General features: G+C 36.4%; 6 protein-coding genes and 4 pseudogenes across 10 annotated transcripts, besides 2 other annotated features; 2 read left to right on the forward strand and 8 right to left on the reverse strand.

The window, feature by feature from the left end:
- Positions 1-3,378: 3,378 nt before the first annotated feature.
- TVAGG3_0349280 (uncharacterized protein) lies at positions 3,379-3,957 on the forward strand (the record flags this gene model as incomplete). Its single annotated transcript, XM_051231033.1, has 1 exon — positions 3,379-3,957. The coding sequence occupies one exon, from the start codon at positions 3,379-3,381 to the stop codon at positions 3,955-3,957; it is 579 nt and encodes a 192-aa protein (XP_051100763.1).
- Positions 3,958-3,985: 28 nt separating this feature from the next.
- On the reverse strand, positions 3,986-4,186 carry TVAGG3_0349290 (uncharacterized protein; the record flags this gene model as incomplete). Its single annotated transcript, XM_051231034.1, has 1 exon — positions 3,986-4,186. One exon carries the CDS (start codon positions 4,184-4,186, stop codon positions 3,986-3,988), a length of 201 nt encoding a protein of 66 aa, XP_051100764.1.
- Positions 4,187-4,592: 406 nt separating this feature from the next.
- Positions 4,593-12,745: a mobile genetic element.
- On the forward strand, positions 6,657-7,112 carry TVAGG3_0349310 (uncharacterized protein; the record flags this gene model as incomplete). The annotated part of the gene is made up of 1 exon (XM_051231035.1): positions 6,657-7,112. One exon carries the CDS (start codon positions 6,657-6,659, stop codon positions 7,110-7,112), a length of 456 nt encoding a protein of 151 aa, XP_051100765.1.
- On the reverse strand, positions 7,129-7,518 carry TVAGG3_0349320 (protein of unknown function, DUF4108 family; the record flags this gene model as incomplete). Its single annotated transcript, XM_051231036.1, has 1 exon — positions 7,129-7,518. The coding sequence occupies one exon, from the start codon at positions 7,516-7,518 to the stop codon at positions 7,129-7,131; it is 390 nt and encodes a 129-aa protein (XP_051100766.1).
- On the reverse strand, positions 7,590-8,173 carry TVAGG3_0349330 (annotated as a pseudogene). Its single transcript has one exon. A coding segment is annotated over exon 1 (584 nt).
- TVAGG3_0349340 (uncharacterized protein) lies at positions 8,207-9,202 on the reverse strand (the record flags this gene model as incomplete). Its single annotated transcript, XM_051231037.1, has 1 exon — positions 8,207-9,202. The coding sequence occupies one exon, from the start codon at positions 9,200-9,202 to the stop codon at positions 8,207-8,209; it is 996 nt and encodes a 331-aa protein (XP_051100767.1).
- On the reverse strand, positions 9,472-10,277 carry TVAGG3_0349350 (annotated as a pseudogene). Its single transcript has one exon. A coding segment is annotated over exon 1 (806 nt).
- Positions 10,282-10,817, reverse strand: TVAGG3_0349360 (annotated as a pseudogene). The gene has a single exon. A coding segment is annotated over exon 1 (536 nt).
- Positions 12,746-12,831: 86 nt separating the features above from the next.
- Positions 12,832-13,077: a mobile genetic element.
- Positions 13,078-14,085: 1,008 nt separating this feature from the next.
- TVAGG3_0349380 lies at positions 14,086-15,410 on the reverse strand (annotated as a pseudogene). Its single transcript has one exon. A coding segment is annotated over exon 1 (1,325 nt).
- Positions 15,411-15,781: 371 nt separating this feature from the next.
- Positions 15,782-16,112, reverse strand: TVAGG3_0349390 (protein of unknown function, DUF4106 family; the record flags this gene model as incomplete). Its single annotated transcript, XM_051231038.1, has 1 exon — positions 15,782-16,112. A coding segment is annotated over one exon (331 nt), but the record flags the coding sequence as incomplete, so codon positions are not given.
- Between the last annotated feature and the right edge of the window lie 123 nt (positions 16,113-16,235).

Genomic DNA, 16,235 nt, shown 5'->3' on the forward strand with positions numbered 1-16,235 from the left:
AAAGTACAAGTCTTGTTTCTGAAACAGAAAATTTTTTCTCACAAAATTGAGACGCTTTTAAGCGGGAAATTTGTTCTGAAAAGTACAACATTGATTATGGAAAAGTTAAGTATTGTTCTGAAAAGTAACACCTGTTACTAAATTTATGAGATGCATACTGAATAGTTCTGAAAAGTACAAGACAGTATCAACATAAGTTTGTTCTGAAAGAAGTACAAGATTGTTCTGAAAAAGCTACAACATTGTACTTGAAAAAGTACAACGATCTGTCTTGAAACAAATGACCCGACATAGACCCCCTCAGCAGATGAGGCAATCTAACCTTATAGAGATAAATTGAAGTTGGTTAAGCAGTACTTGCGGCAAGGTAAATGAAGCAAGTCAAGTTCCTCCTTCTGTTGCTGGAAGGTGCCTACCACTTCGCTAAGAATTGACAAGGAATTAAATTCAAAAAATACCAGTAGAACAGAACCTGTAGCGAACATAAAGGAACGCCATGAAGAAGAAGCTCTTTTAAAGGTTCCTACAAACGTCCCTTGGATAACAACTTCCAATCAAGAGAGACCAATGTAGAATTGCCAATTCTCAGAGACTCTTACACTTCTCGAGAGTAGGCGTTCTTCATAAACACAGAAGGGCGACATTCTACCAGTTCAGTAAACATCTCATTTTAACTTCACTTTTTTTATGTTTTTACTCACACTCGTATCAACAGGTTTGTGTTACAACTATTTCAACTGTGAACCTTGTATTGACCGGTCTTCTGCAAATGCAAGTTCGTAAATAACATTTATGGTGGCAAGAAGACAGTGGGGAATGTTATTCTGACATCTGTTGTTGCGCTCGAGAGAGAAATTCGCAAATTCAGAACCCAACCTAACAAACACCAAACACACTCAAGTTGCCAAAGACTCATGTGAAGACAGAAGCCTTTCTTGGTAAGTTTCTTATAGCCATATACATGGCAACGCTTTGAGTAAAACAATTTTTTTCATTTTTTGATTTTATGAAGCAAGTTAAATTCGTCCCACACCAATCTCAATGGACCGATGAAGAGTTTTCAAGCAAAGTATGTGATTATAGACGACATAGACGGCGAACTTGAAGGAGCTCAAACCACAATTGCAACCAAATTGCACAGTCAAGGAACAGATAGCCTCACTTAAAGCTACCAAAGCTACTCTTGACCTCATGGATAGTTACGCTTTAGAAGTAAAGAGTGGAATAAGACAATTAAAATTTAAAATTCTAAAACTACGAAGCTATACTCAAAAAGTTAGCAGAAATGAGAAGACTTTACCAGACTACGTTACATGTAAGGGACTTACCTTCAGCGGTCCGACAAAAGATGAATTTTCTGACATTGTCCCAATTTTGTCGAAGTCAGCAGATTTCGAAACTGGCTCCAACATATCCTAGGAATTATTGAACGTTGCCTGAACTCTTTCCGCATCTCAAAAACGTTTCTTTAGGTTCTCAATGTCGAACTTTTATATCGCGAAGGAGACAACAAATCGTCAGAAGAAGAACAAAGTTATTTTTTAAACTTGTTAGACTATTAACCAGTCAAACAAGCTTTTGAAGTAAAACCGCTTCATTCTTCAAAACCACCTTCATTTTTTCGAATGTCTCGAACAAGCACCGAAGCCAACTCAATGGGCAGATGTCTTTCAAGGTTGCCCGAACAAGCGCCAGTTCAAATTTCAAAATTGCCAATTTTGAAGCTCATCTGTCAAACACCGTATAGACTCTACCAAAGTAGTTTATTGCGAATAGAGATGACAGAGGCTCTAAAGGCGATGTTCCTCATGAACCAAGCTTCAATGAGAAAGTCTACGAACGATTTGGACGGACTTTGGCGCATTTACGCGAGAAGAGGATTGCAGACTCATCTACCCGTTAATATTCAGAGAGATAGACGCCATCTGGAAGGTACTCGGAAAGGACAGAAACTCAACAACGCTACTCTCGGTGAACAAGAATTGCCGAAGGAATGTCCGAGGAAGAAGAGAAGAGAGAGAGAGGAAGAAAGAGGAAGAAGAGAAACACGAAGAAGAGGAAGTTTTGGGCAACCTTGTTGCCGATGACCTTTACGAATTTCCCAACTAAACCCCATACCAAATCCGCACAAAGCGAGACCAGTTGCAAGGTTCTTCCCCAGTTTCTCACACTTTGGGACTTGAACTAATACTTCGGAATTAACGTTCAATTTCATGGGCAAGCTTGTGCAATTTCAATGGGTTCAATAAGGCAAGTAAAGACGCAGGTCAGACAATATAAGAGAGCTGACCAAGCTCAACAACCGATAAAACAGGAGAACTCGAGTGGTTCTAAGAGTAAAAAATTTTATTTTAGAGAGAGGAGATATATATAAAGGTGTTATAGTTGCGGTAAAGAGGATATAATTAATGAGAATTTGGAACATAGTTCCCTGACCCCCTGAATTGGACTCTTTTCGTCTCCGCAGTTGCGTAGGAGGGTCGTCCCGAGTGAGTTGGTAAGAATGCCAAATCCAAGCGGGACGATTTGTCCTCCCAGGCATTGAGGATGTACTGCTCGTAAGAGTTCAATGAACTACTAATATTGCACCAGACCCCTCTCCTTGGAACGTAGGCTTCTTCGCAGTGCTCGAATGCGATTGGCTGCGCGGACATCCGAAATGAACACTTTTATGTCCGTTTGTCAATGATATCCGTTGTCTTCGTGCAATAAGTCAGACGAAAATACAGACAAAGCAGGTTATAATCATAGAGATTTGAGACCAAGAATGGTGTACTCGACCTAGATAGAATTCAAGACTTCCGGAGGGCGACCATGAATTAAAACGGACAATTAGCTAGGAAGGAATATAAAATGGGACTGGTTGCCACAACTCCACCTCACTTTCCTTGTAGTAAATAGACTTGTCCGTTCCCAAGAAATTCCACATTTTATATCAAAATCCGAATATAAAATTTTTTATTTTTTCATGCCAATGTTTTATTCTGTGGCGTCTTCAAGTTGGAATATATATACGCTTGGAGAGGACTGAACTTCGGTGAAAATATAATTGTCCAATTTGGAATATAGAATCTTCTCACCGACTAACCCATTTCAATGAGTTTTGTTGTTATCTTCTTCGTTCGTCATGAGTGCCGTCAATGTTTCATAGTAAACCACAACTTTTCGATTGACTTCGGAGAAGAATTTGTTGTAGTTGTAAGGACTGCCTTTGCGAACTGACAATACTTGTACTTTTTCAGAACAAGACTTGCACTGCTTCAGAACAATACTTGTACTTTTTCAGAACAAGACTTGCACTGCTTCAGAACAATACTTGTACTTTTTCAGAACAAGACTTGCACTGCTTCAGAACAATATTTGTACTGTTTCAAGACAATGTCCGACGTCCCACCAACCGAGTCCATTCCCAAACCAGAGGAACCTAAAGCACCAGCCCCTGCACCTCAGTTCCAGCAAGTACCTCCACCAAATTACTACCAATTTCCACCTCAAGGTTACTACCAATTTCCACTACAAGGCTTCCCGAACTACCCTCCTCAGCCTATGCCTTACTTCCCCAACCCTTGGATGTTCCAGCAAGCTCCACCCCAGCAATTCCAATCTCAATCTCAATCCAAGAGAGACCAAGAGTTCGAAGAAGGTCTGAACCGCTTACGCAAAGAGTATGCCACAGCCCCTATGGAAGACGACAGGCTTTCAGTCTCTTCCCTCAAATCGACCGATTCGACTCGTACCACAGATTCGGTTCGTGACCGTGAAGACTACCTCAAGCAGTCTGAGAGACTCTTCATCCTACAACCATTTACAACTGGAGCTCTCAAGAACATGCGCAATTACGAAGGTCAGACACCAGCTGGAGACCGCAAAACAGACGTACTCGCAAGAGCAGTCCAACTGGTCAAGACAAAGACTGAGATAGTTGACTTCATTCTTGCAGCTTGCCCATACAAGTAAAAAAATAAACAATTACGAGTTAAACTTTTTACTCTTTCTTTTCTGAGTTGTTTAGAGCTGGTTTCTCTTGTAGGAACCTTTCGTACTCTTCCATGGTCATGTAATTGCGAATTTGGTACGCAATTCCAGGTTCGTTGTTTTTGAACCTTACGTATGTAACGCTTCCATCCTCCTCAGGGAAGTAAGCTGCTAACATCTGACCAAGTTTTCTCGGTGACTCGGAGCTCATAAAAATGTCACTTTTTAAACGTTAAGTTTTTAGTCTTATTTTACCCTTTGTTTACCCTTTGTTTGTCAAGGTAGTATTGGAGTGCAATTTCTCCAAATTCTTTGTGTCGGAGTTCTTCAGCATTTTCCAAGGTGTACCTGGAGAACTCAAAGAAGTTGTCAAGAAGATACTGCCATGCTGCTCTTCTGAGTTCGTCGGTATTTTGGAAGTGTTGCACCTTCGAGTCTTCGGACATGAAAAAAATGACACTTTTACACCCAAAAATATATTTTAGGGTAGAAGGGTAGCTCTACCCTCTTTTCTACCCTCTTTTCTACCCTCTTGAATTTGTCATGAGTTTTCCCGAAATAAAAAATAAAGTTGGTTTTTTTAAAAAAATATTTTTTTATTTTTATTGTAAGAACATGTTAGCAACAACAGCACCAAACTCGTTAGTCATGAATCCTACGTCAATGTTGGTAGAGATGAAAAGCTTCATTCCTTCTTCATATACTTTTGAAACAAAAATCCAGAAGATAAAGCAAGAACTTCTCCAAGGAGATTTAGATTGCACTGCGAAAGATGAAACAAATGAACAGTATCTTTATGAAATGCAGGATATTATTGACCATCTACCTAAACTTCCTGAAATACAACAACAAAAGCTTACTATTCCAGAATTCGATGAAATAGAAGTCAAAGCAACTGACTCAGTAGAAATAAAGAAGTTCATACGTAAGGTTAACTATGAGTTTCTTGGATTTCATTGCAACCACAAAGTCATGGACAAAGATTGCGATATGGTATATAAGAACATCTCTGACATATACAAATCTGGGGAGTTTAAGACCTACGACAACTTTGTTTCGTTAGTTGCAAAATGTGTATGGCAGATAAGAGATAAAGATAGAAGAGGTAAGGTATGGAACGAACAGATAAAACCCGCAACTTTTGAGTTAAAGAAAACCATTGACGCCTTAGTCATACTAGCAGGTAAGATTTCAATGTACAATGCTAAAATGAACCCACAATGTTCAAAATGTAAAGCAGCAATGAGGAAATATAACTACTCCGTCAAAGAGATAGAACGTATGCGAAACGACTATGCTGACTTAAAGAAAGAAGTAGAGAAACCAGCAGAAGATAAAATGGACATGTTGACATTTCTGAACAAAAACTATCCAACAGCTGACGATTTCCTTCTATCTGATGTCAAGAAGAAATATAAAGAAACATTCGGCATAGTTAAAACATTCGATGTACTGACAGAAGAAATAGAAGCTACGAAATTGTTTAGAATTTCACGAATTCACAATGTTTACCATGTAAAACGCTTATAAAATAACTGGGGTAGAAAAGAGGGTAGAAAAGAGGGTATATCTAACCTTCTACCCTAAAATATATTTTTGCTGAATTCAGCACAAAATTCTGAGTAAAATAATTTTTAGGGCATGTGTCAAACCGTTGAGTTTTCACAAAATTTTAAAAATAACGTTTACCATGTAAAACGTTTATAAAATAACTGGGGTAGAAAAGAGGGTAGATATCGGGTTAGATATACCCATCTACCCTAAACATTATTTTTATTGACTTTTTACAATTTGAACTTTGTTCGCGTAGATGTGAATTCTGAAAGAAGTATGAGGGTCTTGTATGACTTTGTACTTCTCCCATAGTTCATGTCTGTCAAACTTACCTGCCATGGACTCTTTCATAAGTTCCATGAAATCGTCTTCGGACAATCCAGGGAAAAGTATGATATCAGTAAGTATTCTCTTTACATCCTTACTTAAACTCTTGGCTGTCTGTACACAAATGACAACTGAAATGTTAAAGTGTCTGAGCTTCTTAAGAATTCGACACATGTCTTGTTCTCTGTTCTTTAACAAAGGATGAGAAGCAAAGTCATCTAAGATAAGAAGACATCTATGAGGGTAAGTCTTCCAATCGTACGATTGCAATTTTTCGAAATGTATTCTATCTCTTTCTGTTTGTTTCTGAAGTGTTTCTTCTCTAATATTCTCTGCATTTCCTCATTTGGGTCTTTAAACTTCGAATTTATATACTCATTTATAGCATTGTACTTCAAAACTCTTCTTTGGTACTTCTTTATCCAATCTAACAACTCAGAGTCTTTTATACATACTAACTTAGACTTTTTTATAATATCTTTGAACGAATTTACGGTTTGGTCAAATTGACCAGAAGTACTACAAATAACAACTAACTCATAGAATGGGTTCTTCTCATCTAGTTCTTGTTGTTGTGCAGCCATTTTAAGATAAGTGAAAGTCTTACCCGACCCAGGTGGTGCGATTAGACCTGTTATACCATTCTGAGCAAATAGGAACTTGTCATGTATGGGTTTTATCTGAGCATTTTCTAACTTCCTCTTGTTCTTCTTCAAAACATTCTCAAATTTCTTGTCAATGTCAGCAAACTTTTTTTCTAACATATTTTTAGAAAAATTAAAATTTTTATCTTTTTGAAAATGTCTAGCGATTTCGCTATCTATATTCGAGACAAACTTTTTGACAGCAAAACATCTGTCGACCATAAAATCTTACATAGTGTAAACAAGAAAGGTGAATTTGTTCTAAAGTTCTGTTTCTGGGAATATGACAAGAACCATAAAACATTAGGCAGAGAAGTCTTTAAGTTTGTCAATGACAGACTTGTTGACAGAGATGACGCCGATTGGAAAGATGAAGTCCAACAAAAGTTCTTAGAATGCAAAGAAGACACATGCGCTGTTCTTGAAGATGAAATAGGAAACAGAATAGAAGAGCTATTAAAGGACAAAGAACTTTTACATAAATATGGTTCTGAGAAGTTTGACATAACTCCACCAGAGAAGAAGAAGAAGAGAGAAAAGAAAGAAAAGAAAGTAGAAGAAGAGAAGAAAGAACCTGAACCAGTTCCAGAGAAGGTGAGATATGACATGTAAAAATAAACTTTTATTTTTAGAACATTTCTGGGTCAATGTCAATGTTCTCTTCCTCTTTAGGGGCAAACACTGGCTTAGACTCTAAAATCTTTTTACCCAATTTACCTTGAACTTCAACTATCTTAGACTCATAATATTCATAGTCGTCTGCTTTCTTTGGTTCATAAGGTATAACAAGTTTGTATGCTTTGCCTTCTTTAAGGTTTGAAAACCTTCTGTCAAAATTTTCTTTGACTGTTAACAAACCTTCTATGTCTAAGTCTTCAAATTTCGCACCATTTTTAGTCACAATAGCAAACTTAACAGGTTCGATGTTCCAAACTTTGTCAAATGAAGACTTTTCAAAATGGTAGAAGTAAACATTCAAATATGTGAATGGAGCTAACTTATCTTTGACTTCTGTCATATATTTGTTGACTGAAATATATTTCGTCATCTTTTCTATCGGATAAAAAAATATTTTTTTTTAAAAACGTTTTAAAATGGTATGCCATATAGCTTCTTGAATTTGTTAAGACGTATTTGAACGCGTTTTCCATCTGTATCTCTAGTGTTTACATAAGCATAGCCCGCCTTAGTAAAATATACTTGTAATTTCCTATAGTTTACGCCGGTATAAAAGTAGAAAGAGTCTTGTTCTTCGCTGTAGTAGTAAAACTCAAGCGTATGCTTACCATAGTCTGTAATTTCAATTGCTTCATCTTCTAGTTCGTCGACAAATTCGAATACAATATCTGCAAATTTGCTTTTGTTCTTATTGTTTTCAGAACGAGTGACCCAACGTAAGTTTTCAAGTCTATTGTCGTTTCTTATATGGTTTATATGGTCTACAAAAGGTAAATTGTTAGGATTCGGTATAAAATGAGTTGCAATGACAATATGTTTAAAATAGTTTTTCCACTCATCTTCATCCTAGCATATCCGTTATTTTGCTCCCATTCGCTTAAAACTCTTTTTGTCTCTTTTTTTCTGACTTCAAATGACTCACAACAGTGAATTTCATATTTCTCATCTAACAAACAAGTTTTCCAACAGTCTTTTCCAACAAACTCAGCGTACATTTCAAATAAAATAAAAAAATATTTTTTTTAAATTTACTCAGAAAAATTTTTCTTTGTATATACGCCGTTCTGAACATCTAAAAGATTTTTGACGTTTGCCAAGAATGTTCGTTTAGAAGCTGCCATATAACCATATTCTTGACAATATTGTTTATATTCATCGTACAATGACCTTTCATCTAAACACTCAAAGTTGCTTTCTTCTATGAACAGTTCATATACACTCTTGTTTGCTTCTAACAATGTTTGTCTCTCTTCGGTATATGGAATTTGTCTTGGATTGAACTTAGAAATATCTAATGTCATGAAATATGAGAACAAGTGGTTGTAAAAGTCAGATGTCAAAGTTTCTGCTAAGTCGTCAAAATATTCTGTATCTTGCATATGAGAATCTGACGTTCTGACAACTACATATCTTCTGTCAGAACTTTCTAACTTCATTGGAACAGCATTGTTTGAAACCATAATGAAGTTTGCAACATTTTCACAAACTCTTTGGTCTTTATACTTTCTTTCAACAACTCCAACTTTGTCTGTTATAAGACTCTTCAAAGCATCTGAGTTCAAAACTTTTGTTGTATCTATACTTTGAAGTTCATTGCAAACTATAAGTTTCATATTCTCTATTGAGGAGTTAAACTTGCCACAGATGTTTTCTAAGTTTGTCATATTAGGGTTCGAATAACCTTCTAATAGTTTGCATAAGATATCTGTAAAGAATGTGTTCTTACCAGTTCCTTGTTTTCCAATTATAATGAGAGCAGTTTCATTTTTAGCACTTGGATGTTGTAAGATATTTGCAAACCAACATAAGATATACTCATAAACCTTTTCGTTTCCATTGCATATAATTTCTTTGACATGGTCTAACCAAGCTTCTATAATATTTTCTTTCCATTCTACTTGTTCGTATTTATATCCAGTGAAGATAGAATAGAAGTTTGGAGAAGGTGTATAAAACTTTATACCTCGAACTGAAAAATCTTCTAACTTTGACAATAAGATATCCCAAGCATCTAACATCTTCATACCAACTTGTACAACTTTTATTTTCTTAAGTTTCTGTCTACATTCTTGTTCAGACACTATTGTTGCTCTTGGTTTGTTAAAGACAACATCCCATTCTTTCATAACATAACATTCTGGGGCAGAGTCGACATAAATGACTAAACGTTTCAAATTCTCGACTGCTTTGTTATAGTCTCTAAATGGACACATATTTCTGAACGCTTGGAAGTCATAAAAATCTGAAACGTCTATTCTGTACATTTTTATAAAAATAAAAAAAAATATTTTTTTTATTCTTGACTTTGTTGTTCCATTTGTTGCATTTGTTCCATTTGTTGTTCTTGAGCTATTTGTTGTTGAAGTTGTTCTTGTAATACAATACTTTCACCAGTTGCATCTTCCAATTCGAAACTTTCTGCCGTCATTGACAAATACATAGGACATAAAAGTTTTACAGGAACAAAGTTTGCGTCAACTAAGGTTAAGTTTATGTTTGCTAAAGTGTTTGAGTTTACTAAAGCTGAAAACTCTGCATTCGAATGAACAATAGGCAAACCAGCAGAGAAAGTGTTGTTTATACGCATGAGTATCTTTTGGTCATAGTAGTTTCTGTCGACATTCGAATAGCACTTTGAACCTAAGTTTGAAACAATATATAAAATAGGTGTACTTAAAGTCAATGGAATAGATAGACCTTGTATGACACCTTTTCCTGTTATAGGAAACTGTTGGTAGTAAAAACCAGATATAAGTTTTGTATTATAGCTCATATCGTTTATACTAAACTCGGTCGGACATCCAAACATAATGAAACCTGCTCTAGTTGCAGCACATGTTACATCCGTCCTTAAAGTATTAAATAAGTCAACAAAACCTGTTGGTGGTATATCTGAGTAAGTATCTTCAAAGGAGTATTTTTTACCATTCACAACAATAAAATCTTCTGGTGTCAAAAGAGCAAAACAGGCTTTAGTCGTCATCGTGTTTAAGGTCAGTTTACAATATCGTCCTTGAGGACTTTGTAAGTTTGTTGTTATAGAATTATATGACTCAGGTTTTTAGTCGTAATAGTATAAACCATTATGTCTTCTGCCATTTACTTAGCAAATAAATTTTAATGAAATGTGTGGTCGTCAAATATTTTTATAACGTCTGGGAAACTATATTTTAAGTTCAACGTTTCACCTCCTTTCATAACGTATATCTTGTCAATGACATTATATGAAACACCACAGCAACTAACGTCGGGTTCTATTTCTTTGATGTTTATATCGTCTGCCTCTGTCAAAAGTTTCAATAGTTCTTTCAAAACTTCATGAGGTGCGATGACATATGAGTTCACTTTTACAGGGTTGTGTTCGACCAAGTTTAACATTATACCCAAAGCTTGACAAATCTTCTCCTGAGTTTTAAGTTTGTCTTTAAGTTGTTGGTAGTCGTTTCGAATATCTGCAACAGAACTTAAGTCTCTGCTAACTTCAGGATATGTTGGTTGTTCTTTTACAGGAACAATTGCTATACCATCTTCGTCTTCGTATGGTTTCCCCACTTCAACATCTCTGTCTTTGACATTGACAACAACACTTTGACTGTTTGTTTGAGTTGGTGAATTTAACTTCACATCTGCCACCGCCATTAAACCTTTTGAAACACTTACGCTTCTATTTTTCGGAAATGACATTTTACTTAGAATAAAAAGATGGACGTATTCGAGTATCTCTTCGAATTGAAGCAAACAAAGGTTTACACACACAAACAATACAAATACATTGACAGAATAGTTCTTTATACAAACAATGGAAAATGTTATAGAATAGCAGTCTTTGCTGAACCAAAATATTTTTCAATAAGCAAAGAAAGTTGGTATAACTGAATGGTGAAAGTTCTTGAAGCAGACAAAAATATAACTCAAAACTTACAGAATTTCTAAAGGTAAAGTTTATCTTACAATATTATGTCAAAACTGGCGTACTGTCAATATTTGACGGAGAGAAGTCAGTTCAAGAACAACTTACTGACCTTGCTGCCAAAATCTGCTCGATGGAAGCTGTCGTTATGCCAATCTGAGGAGCCCAGCAGGTTTCATCGAACGAATCTTCAAAAGAGCATCTTCCGTGAAAAGTGCTATTGGTTTTTGTAAACTTCTTTGCTCTCAGTTCATCTGGACCGTCTCTGTCACCAGTATATTGTATTTGAACTGTACCAACAGTTGAAATACCACCCATAAAGTCTTCTGAGTCAGCAAATGGAATGCCAAGCCAAAAGTTTGAACGCGTCTCCATTTGTATATTGAGTTTTTTGACCTCCTGTATGAGTCCATACTTTCACATATGGCATAATAGAACTTTGCATTTCAGGTTAATGGTTGTTGTGAAGTTGTTGTTAAAGTTCATAGCATCTAATGTCAAGTTGTATGACCTCATATCCTCAACTGTAGAATATTCTTCTCTTGGATAATATTTGCCATCTATGTTTATATGATATTTAATACCAGGGTTGTAGAAACAAGAATAGTCATTTATAGTTCGTCTGAACAGTACAAACATAGTATCTGCATGTTTCATTGCAGTTGTAAAGCAATATCTGTTCTTGCACCTGGGTCAGCACTTTGGTTTCCAACTTCACCTGCAAAGTCTTTGACAGATATTGGTGTATAGGGAACATAAGTGCGGAACTGCAATATATTTGGCAGCTAAAGCATTTGAAATATCTGGGTCCAACATATAGACTGCAAGTCTGCTTTCTATTCTCTTGCATTCAAATTTTTCGCATGTGAACTTAACTGGGTCCCAAGCAGTTCCAGCAGCATTGAAATAATAGTTTACTTCAGTGTTGAGGTTTGAGAAACCAAAGTCTAAGTCAACTTTGTCTTTGCAAAAGTCGGCGAATGACGTTTATTTGTTCCCACTACGTCTGTAAGAGTGAATGGGTCTTGTGTTGGTGCAATGACTAAGTTATTTTTGCTTGGAGTAAGTTCGATAGAAATTTTTCCTGCCCAGTTTGGCAAGTATCTTAAAAACCTGAAGATGAGGAAAGATGACAAAGGAACTCTAAGTTTCAATTTTACTTTGGTTACTGCATTTCCATCTGTCCAGAAAGGTTAACATAAACTCCTGGAACGTTAGGGTCAAGTCTTCTTATTTTCTCAATAGTTGCATACTGGTCTGTTTGTTCTCTAGCTTGTGGTTGTACTGAGTTTCTCAAAGCGAACCATTCATAGTTTGCCCATGTTACTGTTTGAACTAAGTCAGAGTTAGAATATATCTTATATCCCATGAAAACTTCTGGAGCATATTGGTATCCGACATAGAAAATTCCATTGCAACCTTTCTTGTCAGACAACTTGGCAGAAGGTTTTATTTCAATGTCTTGTTCCACGTATAAGAAAGAGTTGTCAATAGAAATTATATGAAACCTGTCGCAAGCAATATCTACTGTTGTTGAAGAACCTTCTCCAAACTCACCTACGTTTCCATAAGAAACAGCAGTTGTATATTCGTAAGTTCCAGGAACTATTTCTGACCTTCTAATGGCATTGTCGCATTCGTTATACCATTCGGAAACATTTCCATTCATAGCATCCAAAACTGTTGGCGTTATATTCTGAGCGGCGTACATTTCATATGAGTAAAAATATAGAATAGTTGGATTTATATGTCATAATAGAACCCACGTGGACCAAGCTTTACTTTCTTCCTGACTGAGTTTTTAACTCTTCTTTTTCCTTCATTGCCCTCTGCTTGAAGTTGTTGCATCTTTGCATTATGTTCATCTAGTATGTTGCAAATTTCCCATGTCCTTTTTGCCTTTTGGCTCTGGTCGCCCATCTCAGGTAACCTATATCCTAGAAAGAGTTTGTCATAGTCTGTATTTGAGTCTTCGCGTATTGTTTGCATGACTCTTTCCTGAGTTTCCGGTTCAAGCTCTTCAAACAGTGCCTGTCCATATGGAATAGCTCGTTTCCAAATATATGTTTTTGTAGCCATTCTGGTTTTCTTTCCATGTTACCAACTATATCTTTTGTGAATGGGAAAGCTTTTACCCAATCTTTCAGTCTTGCGTCGTTTATTTCTGTAGTTGGTTTTATTTTGTCAAGGAACATGTTTTTCAATACTAACATTTCATTTGGTACTGTCCATTTGAGTTTTCTTAAATATTCATCCCTTCTCGATTCATTCGTCTGCAAAGTAAGTTTTTATGACATTTTTGTAAACTTTCGTTTGCAAGGTCATGTACAATAGGTTCTCTTCCTTCTCCCTCCCTAACTTTCTTTCTAAACTCTTCACCAAATATACCATCTCTATGGTTCTGTGTAGTTCTTTGAGATAAATGTTCTAGAACGTCAGGTGTTATATTTTCCATCAGCCATGTTCATTTCATACTGGTCCAAAATATCTGCATGTTTCATATCTTTCAATGGCATTAAAGCCGCGCTTAAAATACCAGCTATATCTGGTTCACCATTGACTTCCATTGCGTCTACAACTTCTTGGAATTGAGGTTGTAAGTTTATGAACCACCTATCCGGGTTAGCTTTATGACCCCATCTCATTGTAGTTCCATCGTCTGCAGAAACAAAAGTAGGTTTGTTTCCATCTTGGTTAGGTTCTGAATGAACTTTAAACAATGTTTCATTTCTATATGTTTTCTTGAAATTTAACCTTTTATTTTCACCGAGTTCATCCGAAGATTGAACGTTAAATGCTCGTAAGTAAAAAGGGTTGTTGTATTTGTGTACATTTTCTTTCAGTGCTTCCATTCTATGCTGAAATTTTCATCTGGTGCTGGAGTCTTTGTATGTCGGCAAACATTTTTCGATATTTTCTACTATGTCAGCCGAATCTTTCTTAGACTCTTGGAAAGATTCCATATTCACCTCATGCTCTTGTTGAGGGTCAAGATTTTTCGGCTGTTCCAATCTTCATCTAGTTCTGTGAAGTTAGTTTCCAAAGGAGTGACTTGTTCGTTTCCTTCAGGCTCTTCTAGCTGTTGTTGCTGAACTATTTCTTCCATGTCTGGTTGTATCTGAACTATTTCTTCCTGTGGAGTTTCTTGTACCTCATCTGCTGGCATTTCATATATTCCGAGACCGTTTTTAAAAAGTTCCCTATCTAAGTCATCCGGACTCATAAACCTTTCTTCTTTCGTTCCGTCTCTTTTTTACGCGTTTCATGAAGAGAGTTGAATTATCATTTAGCTCTGACACCAAATATCTCGGAGTAAATTCAGTCATGTCATTTGGATGATATGCTATTAAATCATATCCCTTAGCGAGCTTGTATTTTCCAGGTTTGAAATTATATCCCATTTGGTGCTGAACCATAAAGCTAAATAGGTTCGGGTCAGTATTTCCTTCCTTGAACTTTCTAATAGCTTCTTTATATCTGTCACTAAAGTCAAGAGTATCTGGGTAACCATAATTTTCCTTAAGCATTTTTAAGAATTCTTGGTTTCCTTGTTCTCTACTTCTTTTATGTCCTTGCTCTGTTTGTGGTTGTTGTTGTGCAGGGTTTTGAACTGTTGGTTGTGGTGCAGTGTTTTGAACTGTTGGTTGCTGTGCTGGTTGTGGAGGTGGTTGTTGTGCTGGTTGTTGTTGTTGTGCTGGATTTTGAACTGTTGGTTGTTGTGTTGGTTGTTGTGCTGGTTTTGGTGCATGCCTGTGTCTGTGTCCATGTGACGATGTAAATGTTTTAGGTAGTCCTGGTGCAGGTGCTTCTCTTGGAGGGTTTGGTGGTATATAAATTCCAACAGCTGGTATATAAGTTCCACCAGCTGGCACATATGTTCCATCTGCAGCGTAATGTCCTACCTGACTTTTCGTTCTTAAGAAAGCATTTACTAGGTCTGTTTTGGTCTGTTGTAACTCTTTTTCTTGACTTTCCACAACAGTTGCTCTAACGGCGTCATAGGCACTTTGAACTGCCTGTCTCGTTGCTGCGTCTGTTATTTTCGTCATATTTTGTGCTACTTCTTTTAACTCTTTGTCGAAACCTTCAGACTTCAGTTTCTTTCCAGATGAGAAGTCGTTCACTTGTTTCACCTTACTATGAAGAGCTTCGAAGGCGTTCTTAAAGTCAGCATTTGTTAAAGCTTCATTTGAACTGTCTTCATCCGCTTGTATTTTTGTCCTTATTGACCCTATAAGTTGGGCTGCTTTAGCGTTGGCTTGGGCATCTAACCAGTCATTGTTAGCTTTTATATATTCTGCGCTTTTCATTGCCTTTTGCATGGCTGCGTCGTTATTTTTACTTTCTTGTGCTAAGTTTTCATACTGTAAGGTTTGGTTTTGCAACTGTAAAAGTTTTTCTGCCTTTACATTTGCTTCAACTTCTTTTTTATACTCATCGCTATCCATATATGTCTTCAGGGCTTTTTGTTTTATCTCTTCATCTTTCAGTACTTTATATCGAGTAGTATGGTTTTTCAAATTTATGACATCTTGTTCCATTTTTGCTACTTCTGCTGCTTTTTCTGACACTTTTTTCGCATATTCCTCTGTACTTAGTTCTTTCAGTTGTTCTTCTTTCTTCTTTTTCTCTACGTTTAACTCATTGAGTTTCTTTGTGTGTCTGTCATATTCTAGTTTCTTTTCGTTTTCACTTATTTGTTTCTGTATGTCTATGTTTGACTTTTTGACATCTGTTATTTGATTTTTGAGTGAACTCAAATTCATTTGACTTTGAGGGTTATAAGCTGTTCCGTCTGCAGCTCCACCATAGCCTGCCATTTTCGCTAAAAGTGCCGCTCTTAAACCTCCACTCTGTGCACCAAGAACTCGGTTTAAAAGCATAGGATTGCTTGACATTTGTTGCAACATAGTGGGGTCATTCAGCATTTGTTGTTGCAACTGTTGTTGTGGTGTCAGTTTTACTATTGGATGTTTCAATGCTCTCTTCCTCTTACGTATATTCTTACGTAGCTTACGTGGCATTTTAAGTGAAGTAAAAAACGGTTTTTGACAGATGTTTTATTGTGACTTCTTCGTAAAGACTTTGTTGAGATTTCTTCGTAAATGAGTGTAAATGACCCAAAAATATATTTTAGGGTAGAAGGT

Source organism: Trichomonas vaginalis, chromosome V (genome assembly GCF_026262505.1).
Source record: "Trichomonas vaginalis G3 chromosome V, whole genome shotgun sequence".
NCBI classification, from domain to species: Eukaryota; Parabasalia; order Trichomonadida; family Trichomonadidae; genus Trichomonas; species Trichomonas vaginalis.